General features: G+C 44.0%; 1 protein-coding gene across 1 annotated transcript; it reads right to left on the bottom strand.

Annotated features, from left to right (window-relative positions):
* On the bottom strand, window positions 1–25,002 carry EIF4EBP2 (eukaryotic translation initiation factor 4E binding protein 2). The gene is made up of 3 exons (XM_043981666.1): window positions 24,814–25,002; window positions 7,999–8,175; window positions 1–6,591 (listed from the first exon to the last, which is right to left on the bottom strand). Exons 1-3 carry the CDS (start codon window positions 24,983–24,985, stop codon window positions 6,560–6,562), a joined length of 381 nt encoding a protein of 126 aa, XP_043837601.1. The 5' UTR covers window positions 24,986–25,002; the 3' UTR covers window positions 1–6,559.
* Between the last annotated feature and the right edge of the window lie 697 nt (window positions 25,003–25,699).

The raw sequence follows: 25,699 nt of genomic DNA, 5'->3' as shown, positions 1-25,699 counted from the left end.
TTTTTAGTCAAGATCTTTATTGATCTAACTAACAGCAACCATTGGTGAGAATTGTCCTATGTTTCCAAATACCTGTTGGTTTTGAAGAACAATTAAAATAAAAACCAAAGCAAAAACAAAAGAAAAAATCCCACAAAACCCATGGAATTATACAGAAGTGCCTAAAGGCCTTGGCTGGCAGCCTCTGATTTCCATCCAGAATGATAATGAAAAGGAAGGGAGTGGAAAGATGAGTGGGTAAGGAAGTGGTCTCGGCACAATTTCTGGCTAGCCGTAGCCTTTTTATTCAAAATGGCGCTGAAAGGAAAGGGGCAAGAGGACAAGGGAGTCAGCTGCACAGGACAAGGGGAATGAGCATTTTCTTTATAAAAGATTATTAAAAAGAAGCTTAAAACGGACACCCAACATGCAAGTGTCCTTTGGTTTCTCCGAGACACCTTCAAGGACTACCTCACCCCCCTCAGGAAGAGGGCGGCTTCACCAAGGTAGAAATAGATGGATTCCATCTTGAGGTGAAGGAAAGGCACTGGACCACCAATGCCCGGTGAGACTAACACAGACATGGGGAAGTTAGTAAGTGGGATGGACCATTCATCCTGCTCATCTAATCTGATCTCTATCCTATATATAGGATGGGGCTAGTCGTGTGGTTTCAAGTAAATTAGCCTTGGCACAGATAGGTTGTTTTGTTTTTAAGATCAGGACTAAAGAGTAGGGAAGGAACACGGAGCTAGAATGGGCATGCCACACTTGCTTGATTCATGGAGTCTTCCAAGCCTGGGATGTGGAGTAACTTCATTTTCAAGAACCAATGCTCTCCAATGCTGAAGAGGAGACTTCCCTTTCAAGTACCCCATTTGGCCAGATGATTACCAAGCTTCCAAGCAGCTCTCCACCTGCTCCAATTGTTAGGCAGGGGCAAGGTAAAAGTTTTCACACCTTAGGGAACTTGTTTTACCTTAGTCACATTCCCCCCAAACCTCAGGTTTTCCATTCTGGCATCCCAGATATAAAATGCAGTCTGCCAGGTCTGCAGAGTTTAAGCAAAGGGGAAGTGTAGTAAGATTAACATGAGAACCTAAAGACCTTTCCTGTATTTGAGTTTCAACAAAAGGGATCAACTTCCAGGACCAGCCCATAGGAAGCAGTTAATATTCCCCAAAGGGATAAATGGGAAAATAAATAATCCGTGTATCAACTAAATCCTTGTAGTTTTAAGGGGGAAAAGTAAAAATTTGACTTGGTCTCCAATCTAACATTAAAAGAACCTTAATCCCAAAACAATTACCATGAGCAAAACAGTGACAAGACTTCAGTCCCTGGGAACTGTGGCCCACCTTCTCTTGGCTCTGAGTCCATCTTCATTTGGGGAAAATGAAAAGCAACAAATTATAGGGATGGTCAAAGCTCATCAAAATCCAGAATCCAAAGAGATGCCTAAGAATGAAGCACTCATTCCAATGGAATCCCTTCTACCCTCTCCACTGTGATTGGGTTACGCAGATTAATAAAGAGCCCACCGACTGTCCACAGACCTATGGTCCAGAGATGTGCAAAGTGGGGAAAGCTCTGACCCAGTGAGAAGGGGGCAGGGGAGGGCTTTACTTTACTCTGTAGAGTGATTGCCAAAGGAAGGGGAAATTGATTCCAACTCTGCTTTAGGGGTAAGACACTGCCCTCTGCAGGCCAAATACAGACAACAGGAGGCAAAGATTCTCTCCTAATGCTATGATTTCTGTAGTTAAGAGCACAAGGCAGAGCCAATAAAGGGTTTAAGTACAAGGAACCCCAAAGCAATTGCTCCCACAGCTCAGCATCCAACCTGGGAAGAAAAGGGAAGGGACTTGAAAGAGGATTCCCCTCTGAATAATCAGACACAGCTACCTGAAGCACCTTGGAACTGAAAATGAGTGCAACTCTTGCACACAGCAGACACTCGATAAATAAAGATTTGGGTAAATGACTGACAGACCCTGGGGACAGAAATCAGGCGACTGACTGCAGCAGGCGGGCACAGCTTCAACGTCCAAAGGAATGCTGATTTGGCACAGCTGCGCTGCTGGGACAAGAGAGGGGATGGGGGCTCAGGTCCAGTGAAAGGATCCTCTTTTAAAGCGCCAATAGCCAACATTAAGGGGCCACTGGGCACAATGGAGTTGACATTATTAAGTCCTACTTTCTCACAAATGGCACTAGAGCTGATTACTGACAATGAAGAAGAGAAAGCAAAGAATAATTAGAAATCATGGAACACCTGCTCAACTCTAGCAATCCGATAAATGCTGACAACCAAACATTTTTAATGCAGGAATCGCTAAAACCCATGAGGGGAGAACAATGTCTACTGAGAAAAGCAAGTACCTCATAAAGTCCGACCTAGGTAAAGAGGCTGGTCTTATGTTAAAAAGACACTGGATCAAAATAAAGTAGGTGTTTTAACTGGAAAACCAGGGTTAGCTAGAAGAGGACTTCAGGTGTAGCCAAGCAGATAGGGCCTCTGCTCTCTTCTCAGCTGACATAGCTCTTCTGCCCCAAACCCTACCCTAGGTTTGCCTAAAGCCTAGTCGGGTGCTTCTCTGATCTCTGCTCATTCTCATTTCTGATATTCTTGCCTTGGGCTTGGTAAACCAACCAATCCTTTATGTTTCTGACATGGCTGCTTGTTTACCATGCCTGCTTCTGCTCAGATTCTGATCTCTGTTAATCATATCACATCTCCCAAATGGGGTCATCGCTTACAGACTCTGGTTTGACCCTGCAGTGTACCCTCAATCCAATTAATCCTGCCACAGCTCCTCAGAAGAAATGCCCTGAATCCCTTGACCTGGCAATTCCTGAGTCATGGTCATGAGCTCTAGAACTGGAAGGGACATTAGAGGTCATTGGGTCTAATTCGTTCTTCTTTTACAGATGAGAAAACTGAGGCGAAGAAAAGTTAAGTGACTTTCTGAAGGTTAAGAAAGAAAATCCTAAGCTAGTCATCAGAAATGAAAACCTGGTATTTGGGATAATGAAGAAGAAAATGGGAGACAACCATAAGCTTCTATGACTAGCATAGGGCAAAAAAGACCTTAGTTTGCTGAGGGTCAGGGAGGAATACAGACTTGTCTCTTTCTTAAAAGGGTAACCCCTCCTTACTCACCCATTCATTCATTCATTCAAAATGTTTGACACCAGTCTTTCTGTGGGGAAGAGACTCAGTTCTAAGACTTCAGAACTCTCTTCTCCTGGCTTAGTTTTTGGCAGAGACAATCATGTTTTCAGTAGCAATAAACCATAGAGATATAGTTTCAGCTCACTCCTTTAAGACTTTAATTTCATTCTTGATGGGGTGGAAAAAAAAAAAAAGAACAAGGTTCTTGATAGCAGATCGCTGCAAGGAAGGGCCCTTTCACTAAACCCTAGTGGTCTTCAGCATCTGAATCATCTACTCAATGAATGAGAACATTAAAACTACATTTTGGATACAGTGAAGCAGATTTGGAAGGACTCTGACTCTGACCTCCAGAAGCTGGGGCCAGAACTGGTAGGGAGAAGACCACAGCAAGAAAGACAGGTCATTTCTCAGTAAGACTAGGATTGTCTCCAGAAGCACAGAGGGAGGGGCTACACAGAAAGGAAAAGGCAAATTAAGGTCACCTAGATGGGTGGGTCCTCTGCCAACAAGTTTCTTAAACACTGCCTGAAGGACATGCACCCAAGGAACTTCCAGAAGAGGATACAGCAGTCCATAGCATCCAACCCCTGACCGCCCCTCCCCCCCAATTCTGATCTTGCCTGCAGCTGGGGGTTGAAGCTGGTGTCTTGGCCTTGTTTAATTTAAAATATTAAATGCCAGGGAGATCAGAAAACCTCTTGGGGTCAGCATCAGAAGAGCACTGCTTACAGCCTCATGTGGTTTGGGGGAGGCTTTCGGTCTCAAGGTGAGGGTGGGAGGGTTTAAAAGAGGGAAGAGAGGGCAGCTAGGTGGCGCTTTATCCTCTGATAAAGCACCAGCCCTGGAGTCAGGAGGACCTGAGTTCAGATCTGGCCTCAGACACTTGACACTTACTAGCTGTGTGACCTTAGGCAAGTCTCTTAACCCTCACTGCCCCGCCCAAAAAAAAAAAGGGGGGGAAGAGAATTTGGTTGTAACCTTCCCCTCAAGAGAAAACAAGTCACTAAAATGGCTCCTTCTTTCAAAAATTGTGTTTCTAATCAATATTTTTTGTTTAATGAAGCCATCAAGTTTTCCCACGTTAACGATGTAGCTCAAACTCATCAACAGATTGGCTGCCTGCTGTCATCCACTCAATGCCAATTTCTGGACTGGACGGCGCTCTCTCTTGGACCAATGAGGTCCCAATGGGCTAGTTCTGTCTGCAACATCAAGTTTTTGAAGAATGTGGACAGCAACACTTTGGAGCACCTGAATTCCAACCAAGGTTGGTAGGGATACTATCTTTTTTTTTTTTTTTTTGGTATGGCCACTTTTCTCATCTCCAAATTTTTCTACTCAAATGTTCCCTACACACTGCAGCCGCAGCTCATTCCTGAGAAATGCCAACAATTTCAAAAGGTTCTGTTCTTTTAACTATTCACATTTTATAGTAGAAAACAGAATCAAGTTCCTAAGAAATTCTTCTGCCTCACGTGAAAATGCATTCCCCATCAGAGTCTTTTTATAGCTCAGAAGGAAAACTAACAGCTTCCTAAAAAGCTTGCACAGACTTTCATCCAGGGAGCTAGAGCTCTCACTATCAGAGCCCAGGACACTAAGGAACTAACAGAAACTCCATCACACCATCCAAGATACCTGTGGAAGGATGGGCAAGGACAGCAACAGGCAGTAATCAGAGGAGCCTGGGATCCAACGGGACCCAACTGTTGTTTAGAGCCAAGGAAGAGGAGGAAAAGGGAAAGACGAGAAGGCTTTATTTAGCCTTTGGCAAAGCGCAAGGCAGAATGGTCTGATTATGCAGAATTACCCAACATAAACCCTAAACATGCACCCACACACGGTCATGGAGAAAGGAACAAAAACAGGAGATGGTGGCATGAGAACAGCAAGCCTGTTCCACAGAGACTTCTCACCTTCCTGATACTGGAAGATGTTTAATGAAAAAGTTGCTGTTCAGAATCTGACTGAAAACGTTTCTAGAAAATAGGTCTGTAGTCATCTTAAAAATAAAGGTTCGCTCAAGGAGCGTCAGATGTTATCAGATCCCAACTCAGATCAAGGTACCTTTGATGTCAGGCTGCAAAACAGACTGGCAGAGAAACAAGGAAATACAGGATAACAAGAGAATACAATGGGAAGGGCTGGGGCAGGGAGAGGGAGTAGAGGAAGACAGCAAGGGGGAAACTAAGCCCATGTTGATCTCCAATTCTACATCAGTCAGCCACAAAGGGCAGAACTACATCAGGAGGGAGAAAGTTTGGGTCAGTTCTGAGATCAGTCCCAAATTCTACTCCCAACTCTCCTTTGTCGAAGACAAGACTGAAGCTAGGGCAATAGACAGGATGGAAAGACCACTTGCCAACCTGAGAGAGAAGTTGACTGTTGAGACGAAGTCTCCAAATGTATCCCAAGCCAACAAGAGGTCATTTTTCAAGTTTAAGTCTAGAATCAAAGAAAGAACAACAATGTAAGCCATCCACAAGGTAGATGCCAACACTGCCCCTTTACCTTGGTACAGACCTGCTCTTGGTGCTGATGGAGTCCCTTAGACGTTTGAGAAGAACAAGGGAAATTAGTTTCTGAAAACAGGAATTTTAGGGGAAAGGAATAAGAGAAGAGGCACAGTAGCTGGGTACTAATGGCTCCCTCTAAGTACAAAGTTTTAAAAAGTTCTGTTCAAACGGGTAGGTGAGGGGAAAGGATGGCTAGGCAGGGGCGCATCCTGGGCAGAGGACATGCCTCCCCAAAGGAAAGAAGGCAGAGGAAAGGGATGGGAGTGAGGCAATGGAGCATTAGCAGACAAGCAGTCACAAGCTGGGGTTTCACAAAAGCATTTGAGAGAGCGTTCCTCCCTCAAGGGGCACCCAAGGTCAAGGTAACTAGCAACTCATTTCCCCTCCTACCCATGACAGCTCTCAAAGTCAAAATACAGGCAACCTGCCTTCTGACAGTACTGAAACACATGAGGGACAGAAGGCCAAAGGGGAAGGAAAATAGATAATGTTGAACCCAACAAACCCAACAAACCTACATCTGACTCCCGCCCCAGGATAGCTGGGAACTGGCATCTAGCTTGGCATGGAAGTGAGCGTTCCACCTTGACGGAAAGATGAGCAGGAGAGCAAAAAGTCAGCTCCCTTCCCATGTAGCTTTTTGCCTCTGCAGGAATACGCTAGGGGCCTTGATGTGGTCGAACTGGGGCAAGGGAAACTGGAGCAGAGAAGAGAAGTCAGTGAACGGGAGCTAGTCTTCTGATCCTTTGGCACCTGGAGGATGAAGTGGAGACTGCAATGGAGGGTGCTGCTACTGCCTCTTCTGTCTTTTCAGTTCTCAATCCTATTGGTCAAAGCAGGTACATGCAGGCATCGGAGCTGCTGCTTCCTGTCATCTGGAGACTGATCAGATGTCCATCTCAAACTGAGCATCATCCCCTGGTTCAGAACAAACCGAAAATCAAACACTCTACACTGGGCACACACAGCAATCAATCAGATGTTTCTGTTCCCAGCTACTTCAAATCAAGCATCAGATCTTTGTTAGGAAGTGATAAACTACAAATGAAGACTGGAAGAGCTGAACAAAAAGAGGGAAAGGAATAATAAGGCACACTGTCTTCGGGTCTTCCTAACCCGATCCTGTCACCATTCACCTGCTCTTCCTGTCTTAGTGTCTTCCTGCAAAACCAGCTGACTTGACTCCACAAATCTTTTGGCAGCTCCCCCTCCACCCCTTAACCACTCTGCTTTGCTTCTGGTGAAGGACTGATCAAGAGGTCACTCTACAGTGTGGGTCAGATAATGTCTTATCTCAACACCCCCCCAACCCCCCCTGCAGACCAGCAGCCAACTCATCCCACAGTGCGGAGCAAAAGCCCCAGACTTTCCTGGTGACCCTCTGTTCACAGGCTGGGAAAAAAGGCAGGCTCCCAGGGAGTACTGAGACATCTATCACATCAACAGGCTCCTCCTAAGGTCTGAACTCTATATTAAGTCTGTCCATTAACAACTGATCGGGAACCTCCAGAGTCAGAATGCTTGTGCAAGTGCAGGGGTCGCCAGCTCGAAGGACAGACAATCCTGCCACCGCAAGGACGGAGGCTTTTGTTTTGTTTTTAAACTAGAAAAAGAGTGAATTGAGAACCTCAGTCCAGCTGGAAAAAGGAAGAGCATAAGACTCACATTCCCTTCCCCACGACTTACAGAGTCAGTTCTCTGACACTGTTATTTCATCAGTATAGGTCCTCTCTCCCATAAGGAGGAAAACAATTCCTCTGTCACTCAGTAGAAAGACTTTGGCTGAAAAACTCATCGCTGTGCCAACCAGTGTGGTGATGACCCACTCCAAATGGAGATCAACTGGTTGTCAAACATCAGTCCTGCCCTGGGACCCTGTCCACAAGGCCTTTCTAGCTCTGTGGCACCTGCCAGAACTTTCTATAGATGCCCCACACAGCCTTCGAGAGCTCAGAGGGCTCCAAATCACAAGGAAACAACAGAGGATGATGTCAGTGCAAGAATAGGAGCTAAAAGAGAAGGGCTTCCCCCACCCCAAGGAAATATAGGTGAGGGTATGGTAAGGTCTGAGGCACAAAACAAGACAAGGCCATTGCAACTGACCATTCCTTTCTCTCCATGTCGCCCCCTTTTCTTTCTACTACTGGGTCTGATTTTGGGCTAAGAACTTCAAGAGGAAAAAACCTTCAAGATCATTTCCAAAACTCTGATAAAGATACAGCCAAATCTTTATTTAAATAAATTTTATTTTACTGCTCCCTAACATTTTAATTTCACTCTTAATCATATTACTCTTCCAACTGTCCCCCCAACCTTTTCTCTTACCCACAGCAGGTTTCCTGTCATGATTGTTCAAATTGTTCACTTCCACTTTGGAGTCTTCAATCAAGGCACCAGGACTGGTGACTCCTGGAATATTAGGGAGGTGGCAAGGTGGGGTCTGAGCCATGGGAGAATTTCGACGATCCAACAAGAATTTTCGGTCATAGATGATTCGGGTTCCTAAAAAACAGGAGGGTGAGGGAGGGAGGAAGTAAATTAAAGCACACTGTGTGTTTCTCAGCATATTGCCATAGCAGGTGAAAGGAACAAATACAATCCAGCCTTTATTCTCAAAAGCTTTCAAATCAAAGGTGAAGCCAGTAGGGATCTACCCTCAGGTTAACAGCTGCCAGAGAAACTTTAAGATAAAAATTTCTTCCTTGCCCTATTCACAAAAAGAATTGGATTTTCTCCTTCCTACAAAAAAGAAAAGAAAATTCCCCCAACAGTAACGAAGTCCAATTGTCCAAAAGGGTGACAAGGAACACATTTAAAAGAAAATTTGATGGAAGGCAAAGGAAATTCTGCACCCCTGGGATGTGGCTGTACAGCTTTCCCAAAGCCATCCTCCAAGGCCCCTGATGTTATACAAAAAGGGGTCACAAGAAGTTCCTGAAAGCTGTCAGTGTTTGTCCAGTCCTCTTTGCTCCATCTCTCCTGGATACTATACTTAGAAAGGAAGCCTATAGCTTAGGGTCTGACTCCAACTATATATGCTACTTCTCTTGCTAAGTAAACAACACAGACATCATTCATTACAGCATCAAGTGACATAACATTATGCATCGTACACTTAAAACATTAGACTTTCACACTGGAAATAACTATTATTTAATCATCCAAAAAAGCATTTGCTCCAACCTCTGCTCTGCTTCACCCCACCAGAAGTGGAAGCAGAAAACTGGCTCAACAGGAAAGAGGGAAATCAGAGTCATGGAATACAGCTCTATATTCCAGAGCTACTCCAAGAGCTTATCCTCAAACTTCCATGCCTCACTGTCTGGAAGGCGAAAGAGGTCCTGGCAGTAGAACAAAGGAAAAAGTTTGGCCACAATGAATTTGAAGGGCTATGTAGCTAACCTAAGATTAGGATAACCTGATAGAAAAATCAAATATTATTAAAAACAAAGCAGGTGACTTAAGAAGGTTGTAAAGAGCTTTATCATTCTCAAGGTCAAAAAAGATGAAATCTATCAGGAATGTAAACAAAATTTGGTTCAGCCAGATTCCTTCAGATGACGTGTGCAAAGGCAAGAAAGCACAACTGTAAAGTACACAGGAAGTTAGGTAGCCAATCGTAAGGCATTTATTAGGGGAGGAAATGGAAACTGTAGACTCTGAAAGGCAAAAAGAAAAACAGAAACCAAAGTCCAAACCACACAAACCATCCCAGGACCATATATTTGGAGCTAGAAAGGCACCTAAAGGCCATTCAAGTTGAACCCCCTCATTTTAGAGATGAAAAACCTGAGGCTGAGAAATGTGAAGTGACCTGCCAAGGAGCAGTAATTGAACTCAAGTCTTCCTGACAAGCCCAGCACTATTAACTGCATCACCCAGTTGCCTATACTAATTCAAGTAATCTGGAAGTGAACCCATCCAACATAAATTAAGCTGATGCTGTAATTTTATTTTTAAACAAATGCCAGTAAAATAGTTTTTGTTTGATTTTTTTAAAAGTTTATGCATCAGGAATTGGAAGTTGAGGGGGTGCCCATCAATTGGGGAATGGCTGGACAAGTTGTGGTACATGAATACAATGGAATACTATTGTACTGTAAGAAATGATGAGCAGGAGGAGTTCAGAGAAACCTGGAGGGTCTTACGTGAGCTGATGATGAGTGAGATGAGCAGAACCAGAAGAACACTGTACACAGTATCATCAACATTGTGTGTTGATCTACTGTGATGGACTAGATTCTTCTCACTAATGCAATGGTACAGAAGAGTTCCAGGGAACTCATGATAGAAGACGATCTCTAAATCCAGGAAAAAAAAAAAAAAAGAACTGTGGAGTATAGATGCTGAATGAACCATGCTATTTCTTTTGTTTTTGGTGCTGTTGGTTTTTTTTTGTTTTGGTTTGGTTTTTAGTGAGGCAGTTGGGGTTAAGTGACTTGCCCAGGGTCACACAGCTAGTAAGTGTTAAGTGTCTGAGGTCGGATTTGAACTCAGGTACTCCTGACTCCATGGCCAGTGCTTTATCCACTGTGCCACCTAGCTGCCCCATGGTGCTGTTGTTTTTCATTTTGAGGTTTTTCATCATTGCTCTGATTTTTCTCTTATAACATGACTAATGCAGAAATATGATTAATGTTATTATGTGTGTATATATATATATCCTATATCAGATTACCTGCTGTCTAGAGGAGGGGGGGAGAAAATTCTGAAATTGGAAGCTTGTATAAACAAAAGTTGAGAACTATCTTTACAGGTAATGAAAAAAATAAAATACTTTATTAATTTAAAATAAATAAATTAATTTTTAAAAAGTTTATGCATCTACTCTATACACAATTGGCAAGATGTTTAGATAATATGGGGGGTGGGGAAATAATGGGAGGTAGAACCAAATGAGGAAAGTCATTGGTAAGTTAATGACCTTTTTCAGACCCTACCAATGACAATGTTTTTGAAAATATTAAGAATTCAGTCAGGGGCGGCTAGGTGGCGCAGTGGATAAAGCACCGGCCCTGGATTCAGGAGTTCCTGAGTTCAAATCCGGCCTCAGACACTTGACACTTACTAGCTGTGTGACCCTGGGCAAGTCACTTAACCCCATTGCCCTGTAAAAAAAAAAAAAAAAAAAAAAAAAGAATTCAGTCAAATCAATACAAACGAATCCCCAAAGCACAGCTCCTACTTAAGAGTGAGGCATGCTGGGAAGCTAGGTGGTACAGTGGATAGAGCACCGGCCCTGGAGTCAGGAGGACCTGCGTTCAAATCCGGCCTCAGACACTTGACACTTACTAGCTGTGTGACCCTGGGCAAGTCACTTAACCCCAATTGCCTCACAAAAAACAAAACAAAAAACAAAAACAAGAGTGAGGCATGCTACTTTCATCCCCAAGCACAAGGGGTGTCTGGGAATATGAAGTCATCCAAGTTTATTTGGAGCCTAAAGTAGGTGGAAAGAATTGCTAGAACGCTGGGGCAGCAGCAGAACGAGGAGAGCCTCCAAAAGAGCAAAGGAATTAGACCTCATCGATTCCACTGACAACAGTGACCTCCAAAGGTCTTGACCAGATTCCATAAGGAAGACTATTCTGGCAGAAAGAACGAGGAGGACAAAGCAGAAGAAGGCCCCTGCAGTGCTCCAAGTGGATGGCACCCTGTCCCCAGGGAATCAGGAGACTCCAGGTCTACTTGGGGCCTTGGCTCTGATGGTTTACTTAAAGAAAACTAACCTGACCCCTATGGTCTTCAGTGTCCTCGTCTGTGAAATGACGGGGTTTGGGCTTGACCCAAAGGTTTCATGCAGAGTAATAGCTTACAATTCTGCAATCCACAGACACTGTCGAAGTAAGGAGGGCCAGGCTAATTCCATCTCTGCACCAAAAAATACAAGGCAGAGCAAAGAAAATCAAAACACACCCAGGCCAGTTTGGGCTGGAAAATTCACCTTATCTGAGAAACTTTCTTGAGGGCAAGAAATTCCTGGGCTCTGATTCCAAGAAAAGGCAGCCTCCAGTGGCCTCCTGGAACAGTCACACTTGGTCAGATTTCACAGATGAGGTGCTAGAGGCACTCTCAATCCCATTAATTATTAACAGTGAACATTAGGATTGGTGTGGAGAAGTAACTGCATAAAACTCTATTGCCATTTGCTTCTATCCTCAAGGAATTCTCTCATTCAGAGCTCTGTACTAACTTCACCTCTTTTTGTTTAGTAGTACTCCCTGTAAAAAGAAAAAAAACAGCCCTCTCAGGCCCCCCCACGCACATGCACCCCAAGGCCTTTTCCAGCATTTCCCTTGTAGCAAGAAGAACTGAACTTTGCTTGAACAGTTTTCCCTCCTCCCAAGGCCATGGCTGATACTCCCAGTAGTAACCCAACATCTCTGCAGCTCCAGTCACCCTGGGCTGCTCCCCACCTTTTACAAACCTTCATCCATGCTCAGCCTTCCATCTTTTTTTTTTTTAAATTTTTAATTTTTTTTTTTTGGTGAGACAATTGGGGTTAAGTGACTTGCCCAGGGTCACACAGCTAGTAAGTGTTAAGTGTCTGAGGCCAGATTTGAACTCAGGTCCTCCTGAATCCAGGGCGCCATCTAGCTGCCCCCAGCCTTCCTTCTTAACTAGAGTGTTCCTAAAGAGTCTCTGCCCTTGGCCTCTCTTCTCTTCCCCAAGTCCTCCTTTGGGAATCTCATCCATTAGTCTCCATTCCCAAACTATCTCCCTCTACCTTGTACCCTACCCTCTCCACCATCTATTCAGCTGCCTAAATCCTGTCTCTTTTTTTAGAATTGTTTTTTCACTTCCTCTCCACTGAGAAAAGAAAGAAACCTCTAGTAACAAATATGTGTAGTTAGGTTAAAACAAGTTCCCAAATTGGCTTTGTCCACAAAATATACGTCTTGATCTGCACCCCGTGTCTGTCACTTCTCTACAGGAAGTGGGCAGGATGTTTCATCATCGATCCTCTGAGAGTCTGGTTGGTTAGTACACTGATCAGAGCTAAGTCATCTGTCTTTGCAATGTCATTGTTATTGTATAAAGTGCTCTCCTGGTTCTGCTGACTTTTCTCAGTATCTCTCACATCCTACTGCAATCTTATTTCAGATCCTCTCTCATTTACACTACTATTATAACCTTCTGTGGGAATATCCCTATTCCTACTCCAAAACATCTTCACATGGATGTCCAAATAATGTCTCTCTTGTGCTGCGGTGATCATGTGATCTCCTTTACTCAAAACCTTCCCTGGCTCCCCCTTGTCTAATTAAGTCAAGGTGAACAAGTATTTGTTAAGTACTTACTACACTGCACTGAGCTAAGGACTGGGGACACAAACAAAGAGGGCAAAAATATTCTCTTCTCGAGGATCTTAAAATTGAATAGAGAGGGGCAGCTAGATGGCACAGTGGTTTAAAGTACCAGGACTGGATTCAGGAGTACCTGAGTTCAAATCTGACTCAGACACTTGACACTAGCTGTGTGACACTGGGCAAGTCACTTAACCCTCAGTGCCCTGCAAAAACAAAAAAAAAAAAAAACCTGAATAGAGACACAACATGCAAAACAACTATGTAGAAGATATTAAAAGATGAACCGGAGATAATTTCAGAGGGAAAAAAAGTACTAGCTTTATGGGAGACTGGGAACGGGATTTTAACGGCGTCCCTGAAGGAAGCCAAGGAAAGCCAGGAGGTGGAGATGAGAAGAGAGAGTTCCAAGCATGAGGAACAGCCAGTAAAAACATTCAGAGCCAGGAGATGGAGTGTTATGTTAGAGAAACAGCAAGGAGGGCATTGTCACTGGATCACAGAGTAGGTACATATAATGTGTATGAAAACTAGAAAAGGAGGCGGGGCCCAGGTTATGGTCTTCTGAAGCACCAGATTTTGTACTTGATCCTGGAGATATCAGGATGCTTCTGGAGGTTAACTGTTAAGGAGGAGAGAGTCCTGCTTCTTAGTGCCCAAGGGCCCTCTGTAATGTCTCCAACCTCCTATTTCTTCAGACTGATTTTATACTAACTCCCCCTTTACAAATTCTAGCCAACTGAGCAGTTCTCTGTCACCAATTTTAGTGCTGACCTTCCCAAGCACCATTTTCTCCAAGAAGCCTTCCTAATGTCTCTTCAATCCATCTCTCCTTCCCATTCTCACTGCCAATAGGCTAATTCAAGCCATTAGTATTTATTATCTGAACTACTACACTAGCCCAAACAGGTTTTCTTCTACTTCTGGTCTCTTGCTCCTTCCAATCTATCATTTGTCTATCCCCATGTGGATGATCTTCAATTCAACAAACATTTATAAGAACCCTACTATGTTCTGTTAGGTCTTCTTGGTACAGAGGTATGTATGGACTATGTCACTGAATGGCTTCCTACATTACTACAGAGTAAAGGACATTCAAGTTCCTAACCAACTTTCAAGGACTCTTACACTACACATGGATACTCCAACCAAAGTGGATTGCAAATGCATTCTATATATTACATCCCAGGGAACTGAAAGAATTGGCAGATGTGATTGGCGAATCATTGTCAATCATCACAAAATGTCCTGGAGAGGTGCACGTATTTTCCTGATTTTTCAAAGGAAATGGAAAGAGAATGGAGCCTGCAAACTACAGGTCCATAAACTTGACTTCTATCCCTGGTAAAATTCTAGAATACAAACTAAAGGGAATTAATATATTACTATAGTCTAATGCAAAAGAGCCTGTACTGGTTCATCAAGAATGGAGCCTTTCAAATAACCTTATTTCTTTTTTAAACCTGGTAATTCAGAGGAATTTGATAAGCTATGGATTAGTTTGCTCAGATTTGGGCAAAGCATTTCACAACACCTCTCCTGCTGTTCTCTGTAAACAGATTAGAGAGATGTGACCTAGAAGTCAATAGAGTTGGGTGAACTGAGAAGTGGATACATGTCTGGTCCTGAAGAGTAGCATTAATTAATGGTGGTCACCCTGAAAGGTTATCCCACAAGAAAGCTGTTTCATACCTTATTGCTGAAACTTATCATTGAGTCCTGAAACCCAACTGTATGAAACCAGCAGCCCTTGCACCATCCCTTCTGTAACACTGATTATGCTTGCACAAAATCAATTGCCAATGTTGGACCAGATATAACTGTGCTTGCGATTCTTCTTTTCTTTTTTTTTAGTGAGGCAATTGGGGTTAAGTGACTTGCCAGGGTCACACAGCTAGTAAGTGTTAAGTGTCTGAGGCTGGATTTTAACTCAGGTACTCCTGACTCCAAGGCGGTGCTCTATCCCACTGCGCCACCTAGCCACCCACTTGAACATTCTTCTTAGACTATTCCTGGTGCTCAGACACTCTTCCCACATCTAGCACATACGCCCTATCTGCCTGTCGATAACTTATGAACTCTTCAAGGTGGACCTCAGACGCCCTCTCTTCCCCAAATTTTCCCTGACCTCCTAGGCTTATCACTTAATACTCGTCACCTGGACTATGGTTAACATAGTCTAATCTGCAGTAGACTCATCTGCATACAACATAGTTCTCCATATCATTGGCTCCCAAGGTATATTTAATAGTCCATAACAGAGTTCACCTAAGTCCTTAATAGAAACAGTCAAACACATATTTAGAGTCTGCTGTGTGCCAGGCACTATGCTGGGACCCTGAGGCTATGAAGACAAAATAAACCAATCCCTGCACCTAAGGAAACTTATGATCTGTCAGGCAATGACAACTTAGGACACAAAATATCTACACGGGCCTATTAATGACTGTCCTGGCATAGCTAGAGAAGCAACGTAGGTATGTGGGAGAGAAGACTAGATTAGAGCATCCGACATTACCCCTCAACTCACTGCTTTACACCTGTGTGACTTTGTACAAGTCACCACATATCCATATTCACCCTCTATAAAAACAAGATGACCTCTTTGCACCTTTCCAGCTCTCAGCTATGATTCTATGATCATATAGATAGTATATAATTCTATCACACTGGAGGGTTTTCCCCATTATATCATATTTCCTCAAACATCAATTGCAAACATTTATTGTGGTTAAAGGATATGAACAAAACAGTTCTCAAAAGCATGGAAACTGGGGCAGCTAGGTGGCGCAGTGATAAGCATCGGCCTTGGATCAGGGTACTGAGTTCACATCTGGCCTCAGACACTTGACACTTACTAGCTGTGTGACCCTGGGCAAGTCACTTAACCCCCATTGCCCCGCAAAAAAAAAAAAAAAAGCACTGGAAACTCTTAACAACCACATAAAAGAAGGCTCCAAATCACTAATAACAAGAGAAATGCACAATGAAAACAACCCCAGCAAACTGGCAGAGATGGCAATGATGGGAACAGTCAAAGCTGGCGGGGTGGGGATGGGGGTGGTGGGAGATAGACACACTGGTGCACTGGTGGTGAAGCTGAGAATCACTACAACCATTCTGGAACTCAATTTGAAATTTTGCTAATCAAGTGGACTCAACTATCCATACCCTTTGGACCCAGAGATTTTCCTAGTAGGCTTATACCCTAGGAGGCCACCATTAAGAAGAAAGTCTTCATGTGCATCAAAATATTTATAGCAACACTTTTTATGACAACACTGGAGGAATGGCTAAACAAACTGAGGTTCATGATTGTAATGGAATATTTCTTTGCTGTTATGATGAATACAGAGAAGCATGAAAAGAGTTACATGATCTGATGCAGAATGAAGAAGTAAGCAGTGCCAAGAAAACAATATACAATTAACTACAATAATGTAAATGGAAAGAATAACAAAACAATCAAAAGTGAAATAATGCAAAATTTAAAATAACAGGAGACCCCAAAGAAGAGATATAAGAAGATATTCCCTACCCTACTCCTTAGCAGAGGAAAGGGGTCCATAGGTATGGTACTCTGCATATATATTCAGACTGTTCAGATTCGGGGAAGGGAAAAATAATTTATTAAGCACCTACTATATACCAGGAACAGTGCTAAGCACTTTACAATTATCATTTGATCCTCACAAGAACTAAGAGGCAGTTGCTGTTATTATTCCTAGCTGAGGAAATGAAGCAAAGAAAAGTTATGTGACTTGCCAGAGTCACAAAGCTTATAAGTGTCTGAAGCCTAACCTGAACTTAGATCATGCTAATTCCAGGTCCAGTGCTATATCCACTGTGCCACCTAGCTGCCAATGTTTTGCTGGTGTTTTTTAAATCTCGTCCTCCTTTCCTTTCTTTTTTTTTTTCTTTTTTTTTTGTTGCGGTGGGCAATGAGGGTTAAGTGACTTGCCCAGGGTCACACAGCTAGTAAGTGTCAGTGTCTTGAGGGCTGGATTTGAACTCAGGTACTCTGATTCCAGGGCTGGTGCTTTATCCACTATACCACCTAGCTGCCCCCCTCCTTTTCTTTAAAAAATATTTTGCAAGATAAAAAGTCTTCATATACACCAGAATATTTTTTTGTGTGATAGCAAAGAATTGGAAACCAAAACAGAAGCTAACTGTGAGAAGCTAACAAATTGTGGTAATTATTGTATGGAATATTGCTGAACTGTAAGAAAATTATGTATGTGATGAATATTGAGAAGCACAGGAAAATCTCTATGAAACTAATGTAAAAGGGAAGTCAGCAGAGCCAAGAAAAGAAACATGCGGGGCAGCTAGGTGGCGAAGTGGATAGAGCACTGGCCCTGGAGTCAGGAGTACCTGAGTTCAAATCCAGCCTCAGACACTTAACACTTACTAGCTGTGTGACCCTGGGCAAGTCACTTAACCCCAATTGCCTCATCAAAAAAAAAAAAAAAAAAAAAAAGAACAACACAGTGACTGCAACAATGTAAATGTCAACACCACACCAAAAAATCCAAAGTAAAATGGAAACAAGATTTGTATAAAGATTCAGCAAGACTCAAATGAAGAGATATGAGAGTAGACCGGTGGCGAGGGCCATAGGTATTATATATAATACATGTTTTCAGACTTTCTATGTATCAATTTTCCTTTCTATAAAATGTTATTTGTTATACTAGACGGCTCGCTCTCAGAGAGGGAGGGAAAGTGAAGAATACCTGGCTTAACTACGATGAAGTAAGAAACGAAAGATATTAAAAAAAACATTTAAAATATTTTGTTATATGGCATGGCTCTCGGGTAACGGAAGGGGTGGGGACCCCTGGGAGAAATTCTAGTGCTACCGGAAAAAAGATTTCAAGAACAATCATTTATTAATTGCCTAATCTTTGCCAGACACTCAATCAAAGGCCCCAAAAATTCCAAGCCCCTGCCCTTCGAGGCACTTACATTCCACTGAAGGTCAACAATGTATACACAAAAAATAGCAAAAATATACAATTTCTGGAGCAGGGAACAGCAATTGAGATCGGTTGGCACCTGGGCTGAGTCCTGTGGAAGGCAAGAACTCCATCAGGCAGAGGTTGAGAGAAATTGCATTCAGGAACTGGCGAGAAAGCTTGTGCAAAGGTGCACAGGTGGGAAATGAAACAGTGTTTATAAAGAACAGTGACCTCACACCCCAACCAGGACCTCAAAAAGCTCACCAAAAGGAGGTAATATAACCTAACCTAAGGAAAAGACCTGGCAGTTAATCCAAGGCAATTTAAGGGGAGGTACAACCAAATTCCTTTCTGTTGTGGTTTATCCCTCAGGCATTTCTTATACATGGAAATGAAGTCCTTTGTCAAGACAGGAGAGCAGTAAGACAAGTAATTCCTTGGCTCTGGAAGAGTGGTTGGCAAATACAAACTCAGACTAAGTGACTTTGCCAAGGTCACACAGAAACTTCATGGTTGGGCAAGGAAATGGCCTGTTTTTCCTTCTCACCACCAAAAAAACCCTTCTCTCCCAGGAAAGGAACTAACTCAAAACAGACCCCACAAAAAGCTCATGGCTTAAACCTTTCTGTTCCTCTATGCCAGAGCTGTTTTCAGTGCCTTGCACACATAGAGTGTGTGTGTAATAAATGTCTGTGCAGCTGAATTGTCTGTCATGTCTTTATTCTGATGTCATGCAATTTCCTCTCCTTATTAGACCTACACAGAATCACTGCCCACTCCAGGTGGGACAAATAGCAAAGGAAGGGCTTTTAAATATTGTTTGTGGGACAGCTAGGTGGCGTAGTGGAGTGGATAAGCACCAGCCTTGGATTCAGGAGTACCTGAGTTGAAATCTGGCCTCAGACACTTGACACTAGCTGTGTGACTCTGAGTAAGTCACTTAACCCCTCATTTGCACTACCAAAAAAAAAATATATTGGTTTGGCCTGGGAAACACAAACAGGAACTCAGCAGTACTATAAGTGGAAAAGAACATGGTAATATGGAAAATCTGCCCTCAGATCTGAAGTCAGAAAGCTGGGTTAGAGTGCAGTGCTGTTGTTTATATTCTGTAACCCAGAACAATCACTTAAAACTCTCTGAGGTTTAGTTTCCAAATCTGTGAAATGAACTATGAATACATGGCTGAGGGAACTAAGAAAGAATAGAACACTGGGTGACCAGTGAAGCACTGTATATAGAAAGAACAGTTGTTATTATGATATGAAGAGAGGAAAATGGGGGGGATGGGGGTGGAGGGAAAGAAGCCTATAAAATTGTAGTCAGTCCTTATACACCTTTCAAAAATAAGAGGGCTTTGAGATTCTCTAAAGATACTACCTCCAGAGCAAAAAGGAACAAGCAAAATGAAGAAAATAAGTCTTTTAAATGGAATGGCAGCTATTATTTAAAGTCAAAGGACTTGGGTTCAGATTTCAACTTGCTACTTACCCAGGATGATCTTGGCACTTAGCCTCCCTTTCGGACCTAAATTTCTTCCTCTGTAAATTGAAGGAAGGGCTAGCCTGGATGATATTTGAGATAATTTTAAGAATAAGGGCATATTTTTTTACAGCCTCACTTTCCAATTTAGAAATAAAGGCTCCATCCTATTCTTCTCAGGGAAGGAAACAACCTAGCAAAGAACTGGAAATAGAATTGTGGTACATAAATCCAAAGGAATACTACTACTCCATAAGAAACAACAAAATATGAAGAGGTCTGAGAAGAATGGGAAGGACTTCCATGAACTGATGCAGAGGGAAGTACAACCAGTACATCAGAACTACAACAAATGTAACTGCAAAGAATAAACACAGAAACAATGTTGTAATCATAATGACCAAGCATGACCCTACGGCAAGAGATGAGAAAACATAGCGCTCTTCTTCCTTTGCAGCTTGGAATAAACACTATGTTGACTGATTTTGCTAAACTGCTTCGTTTTCTCTCCCTTCTGTTCTCCTTTATATCTGGAATAATTAGCTGGGGAGGGGCAGGGAAGGGATATATTTAGAAATGAAGGCAATTATTTTTTAAAATATATCAATTTAAAAATTTTTTTAAAGGAACCAAACATCTTTACAAAATCAAGTAGATACTACATGGTAATCCTTTCTTCACAGTGTGTAAGGGTGTATATCAAGTTAAACATAAGGTTTTGAGTAGCAGATGTTTGACAACCCTTCCTCTTCCCAATTCCTACAGGGGTAATTTTGTGTAACTTTACCAAAATAGGATATTACACTTTGATCACTGGCATATTAAGGCTCCCCAAGAAAAAAAATTACATACATACATACATATTACATATATATAAATATATAAAAAATTAACACACTAAGCTGTGAATACTCTTGCCTTGCCTGGTTTTTTTGGCAAATCAGAGCTCATCGATTCTCATTTTGATGTTCTCTGCAATCTGTAGACCTCATGACATTTCTCAGGTGTAAACAGCAAATTCATCCCTTTCATTCCACTAACTTGTTATTTTCAGAAAAATCCAACAGATCAGTCACTTTTATGAATTCCTAACTTTGCCCTTGATTTATTTGTTTTTCTAGTAAATGTTATCTCCTCAAGATTATACATTTTTCCCCTTTCTAGGTTGTGTACACTGTGCTATGTGTACACAGAAGACACTCAATGAGTAGTGACTTGAATTCAACTTGGGAGTAGAGGGGTAGGGCAGGGAAGCAGCAGAAGAAAGATAACAGGAAGAATAAAGAAGCTGAAGGAAATCTCCAGAGATATTAACATTCTTTTTACAAAGTACACAAAATAGCCATGCTACTTCAAAACTATCTTCTACCATTAACATACTGGACAAGAAAAATAAATGAATATGTTATTTCCTTTAATCAAGAGGAGAACAATAGTATCCAAGTCTCCAGTTTAGCTCTCTAATCTAAGGAAAATAACATCTATAAGTATTTACTTCCACGTGTTTGATTCACTGTGCTAATTGAAGTAAAAAGGCTCTCTAGATTACATCCAGTCTGAGTGAGTGACTCTTATGAATACAACTTATTCATAGAGTATAGCCAACCCTACCCACTCTGCTGATCTCCAGTTTTAACATTTCCAACTCTCTATTGAACATCTGTGAACTGGATATCCTTGGAGACATCTTAAGCTCAACCTGTCCAAAAACGACCTCTTTATTTTTCCTCCCTCAAACCCTTTGCCCCTTCCAAACTTCCCTATTACTGCTGGCAGTTATCACCATCCTCCCATTGACCCAGGCTCAAAACCTAGGTATCATCTCTCTAACTCCTCACTCTTTCTCACCCCTCACATCCAATCTGTGGCCAAGGCCTGTTCATTTTACATTTCGGACACATAACCTCTCTTCTCCTGATCCTGCCCTGGTGCAAGCCCTTATCCCCTCACACCTGGCCTACTCCAACAGCCTTCTGGTTAGTCTGTCTGCCTCAAATTCTTTCTACTCCGGTCCATTCTTCCCTCAGTTGTCAAAGTGACAGATGTAAAGTGCAGGTTTGACCATGTCACTCCCCCTACTCCGTCAGCAAGATCAAATACAGCAACCTGTTTGATATCCAAAACCTTTTGTAACCTGACCCTCCACATTTTCCAGTCTTCTTACACCTTCCTACCCATACTCCTCCATCCGATGGCACTGACCTTGCAGCTCCTCCCCACTCCAGACATTTTCACTGACTGTCCTCCAGAAACGGAACAATCTCCTTCCTCATCTTTGTTTCTACCTCTCCTGGCTTCCTCCAAATCCCAGCTAAAGTCCGGGTTAGTCTTAATCCTAGTGCTTTCCATCTATTGATCATTTCCAATCTATCCTGTATTCTTCTTTATTCATAACCATTTGCATGTTGTCTCCCCCATTAGATTGTTGAGAACTGTCTTTTTTTAAATTTTAACTTTTCTTTGTATCCCTAGCCCTCACACAGTGCCTTGGACAGAGCAGGCACTAATAAATATTTATTGACTATTTATTAACTTTCATTAACACCCAAGATCTTCATAGGGATTACAGATTTTAGAGCTTAAGTTTAATAGCCTTAAAGGGCTATTAAATACAACCTCCTCATTTTACAGATGAGGGAACCAAGGCACAAATAAGTTAATGTCCACGATCACACAGCTAATAAGTTGTCTGGGGCAGGAGTTGGACCTACAATATTCCCAATTCCAAGTTCAGTGCTCTCATCACAACTCTCAATTTCTTTGTCAAAAATACAGAAGTGTTAAGACACTAAGAAATAGCTGACCCTGAAGCAGAAAATAGTTGTAGTATATGTGAAATACAGGTAATGTCATGGAAAGAACCTTGGAGCCAAAAATGCAAATCCCTGCTATGCAATTTATGATTTGTGTGACCTTAGGCAGAGAATCAGCAAGCCACGATTTACTCATCTGTAACATGAACGGGTTCGAATTCATCCCCCAAATCCCTTCCAATTCTAAATCTATCATCTTAACTCAAACCTGAGTTTGATGAATTTTAGGAACAATGAACATCTTTGAAAGCCAGTGTTCTGGGGTATTTAAAGACAAAGTAACTTGACTGGTAAGATGACTTCCTGCTTTGTTCTATTAGTCCTCCTCTTCACTCCCAATGGAACGATGGTCAGTATGGAGCCATGCAATTTTGCTCTCTACCCAAATGAATGACCATATCATACAGTAATAATTATAATGTCTGTACCTCTATATTTAAAGGAACATATCAGAAAGACAGTAACATGAAAAGGAAATTGTAAAATCAAGGTCAAGCTTTCAAAATCAATATCTATTGTTTAACAGATATTGGATCAAGTTTGGTGGGAAATAACCCTAATTTCTAAGGATTCCTGGTTTGCAAAAATTTTGACAAAAGACAATTCAGCCAATAGGCAGGTCTTGTACTGATTAGGTAGGAGCTAAGCCTGGTAAACAACTTGGCTTCCCTTCCTGTGTAGCTCAAAGTAAGCACTTCCTCAACTCCAGCACTCAACACAGGCAAATGAATTTCTAAGGCCTAGGACATCTTAAACTCTTGGAGGCTGTGGGCTCTCCCCAAAGCCAAGATCCTCTGTAGAGACTGCAATTCAACATCCTACTGCTCAATCAGTGCCCCTGCCCCACACTCCCCAGATCCTGCAATTGTGTAGCCAGTTAGAAGAAAATACATGGAGCTTAGAGTGTGTAAAGTTTTACAAACCTGAGTGCAGCACATAAAATACTTGAAATGTTTGTTATTCAGATCTGAAATGTTAGTTAGATTGGACCCATGATCCAGCCTCACCCACCCAGCTGGAGTACAAAGAAACAGTGCCAGGGCCTGGGCACATAGGAATGCTGGAGACTGTTAGAATGGGGGCTCAAATCTTCCCCTTCTGCTTCAAGTAACTCCAAGACACACTACAGGGTCTGGCAGGAATCTCTATTCATCATTTATAAATTCACAAAGACAAAAACACAGGCACCTCCCTCCCTAGTAAAGGCATTCGGCACCTCAGCAACCAACCCAGACAGAAGTATCCTTTCAAACAGTCAACCTAGCAAGACCTAACCTCTACTCCAAACTCCAAAGCTGAGGCCATCAATCGCCATTCTCAAGCCTCACCCCATTTGTTATCTACCTTGTGATTGGCTGTGGTACACAGATAAACAAGATCAGTATGGATCCCAGGACTCCTGCTTGCCACCTGCCCCAACCAATGAGGACACTTCCAGGCAATGTAAACAATGGCACCGCCAAACAGGGTGGAGGCTCTCCAGCCCACCCCAAACCCAAGCTTAAGAGCTTCGCTTTGAGATTAATAAACAGCTGAACTAAGCAGCTTCTGTGGCCCCGGAGTAAATGACCCCAAAGAGCAGAGCTCTCCCTTCAAACACGTCCCAAGAGGAAGCTCTAAATCAATAATAGTAATTTATGGGGGGGGGGGGGCAATAGGGAAGAAAACAATGTAAACAAATTATCTTCTCCATGAAGTTTCAGGAGATCTTGGAAAGGGGCGAAGCCGAATACGCTGTAAAAAGGAAGGGACTGGGCAGGGGAACAGTGAAGAATGGAGGACAGTTGCATTTCAAGGGACTGTTAAGCCCACAAGTCACGGGTTTTGTTTTTGTTTGGTTGGCATCTTTTTGGGGGGTGGGAGGCACAGAGAAGTGGCTGGATACAAATTAAATGGAGGGCAGCCCCAATCGCACCCAGACATCCGCCAAGTGAATGTTAGGGGGTCCAAAACTAGTGGCTTTTGAAGATGAGCGTGGCAGAGCACGGAAGTGTGGAAAAGACGACTAGAATTTGCCGGGTTTAAAAGTGGGAGCGAAGATGGGGGAGACCACGCAGGAGCTCGGGAGCTGGACCGGGTCTGGGCAGGGGGCGGGACCCGGTCCTAAGGCCCGGGGAAACCGAGGCAGCAGCCCAAGCTGAGCCAGCTTCGGCAAATAAAGGGGCAGAGGTCTGACTCCGAACCCCGAAGCCTCCCGGCTGCAGGAGCCCCAAGTGAAGGGTGGGACGCCGCGTAGACGCGTCCGGAGAAGCTGCAAGGATCAGCAAGCTTTTATGCGGCACTCGCCGCACCCGGTGCCGAGCTCAGCGCTTGAGGACACCAAGAGGCGCACAAGAGGTGCCTGCCGGGGGTGGGGGGTCTCCTCGGGGGCTTCAGGAAGTTGTCTGAAGGCGGGGGGGGGGGGGGTGCACAGGGGCCTGGGGGGACAGCGCAGAACCGGCAGGGGTTGGGGGAGGGGATGAGAGGGGCGGCGCCGCTAGTGGAGACCCCCGCCCGCCCCCGGGGCGGACACTCCCCTCAGCCCCCGGCCCCGCTGCAGCGCCCCCCCCCCCCCGCGCGGACGCCCCCGCTCACCCCCCGGCGTGGTGGAGAAGAGCGTCCCCCCGGGCGTGGTGCAGTAGTCGTGAGGTAGCTGCGCGGCGTCGCTGATGGGCACGGTGCGGGTGGGGATGGCCCGGCTCTGGCTCTGGCTGTGCTGGGGGCCGGGCCCGGGGCCGGGGCCGCTGCCCGAGGCCGAGGCGGACATGCTCGGGCCGGACCGGGCGGGCGGAGGGAGGCAGGCGGCGGCGGCGGCGGCGGGCTCGGGCTGGGTCGGGCCGGGGCCGGGGCGCGGCGGGGCGGGGCTGCCGCGTTCGCTCCGCTCACTCGCCGCTTCCCTCCCTCTCCCTCCGCCGCCGCCGCCGCCTCCCTCCGCCCGCCCGCCCGCCGGCTCCTCCCCGTCAGCCGCCGCCGCCGCCGCCGCCGCCCGATCCTCCGGCCTCCACCTCAGCCCCGCAGCAGCAGCAGCAGCGGCGACGACGACCGGAAGCGGGGAGGGGGAGAGGCGGGGTTGCCGGAAGTGACGTGTGATCAGAGGGCGGGGCCCGGAGGCGGGACCCGGAGCCGCGCGTTCCAGCGCGGAGCACTTAACTCTTTCCGGCCACGGTGCACTGCCTCATGCACCTGGGATTTCTTTCTTTTCTTAAATTTTAACTTTTTTATTTTCAGTTCCCCAACCACTGAGAAGGCGAGAAATATGATACCCACCGTACATGTGAAGTCATGCAAAACATTTCCTTATTAGCCATGTTGCAGGGGAAAAAATCAAGAAACATCGGGGTGGGCTTTCTAGCAAGGCAAAGCTGGAAGTGTGGAGATCTCGGCGTGCCCCCAGATTGCAGCCCCCCAGACTACGAGAGCGGAGAGGCGCCTGTTCGTCATCACATTATCCCCGCAACCCCCTTGTTTTATAGAAGAGGAA

This window comes from Dromiciops gliroides, chromosome 2 (assembly GCF_019393635.1).
Source record: "Dromiciops gliroides isolate mDroGli1 chromosome 2, mDroGli1.pri, whole genome shotgun sequence".
Taxonomy (NCBI): Eukaryota; Metazoa; Chordata; class Mammalia; order Microbiotheria; family Microbiotheriidae; genus Dromiciops; species Dromiciops gliroides.
Note: the sequence above shows the minus strand (reverse complement) of the source record. Positions and strands in the feature narration are given on the sequence as shown.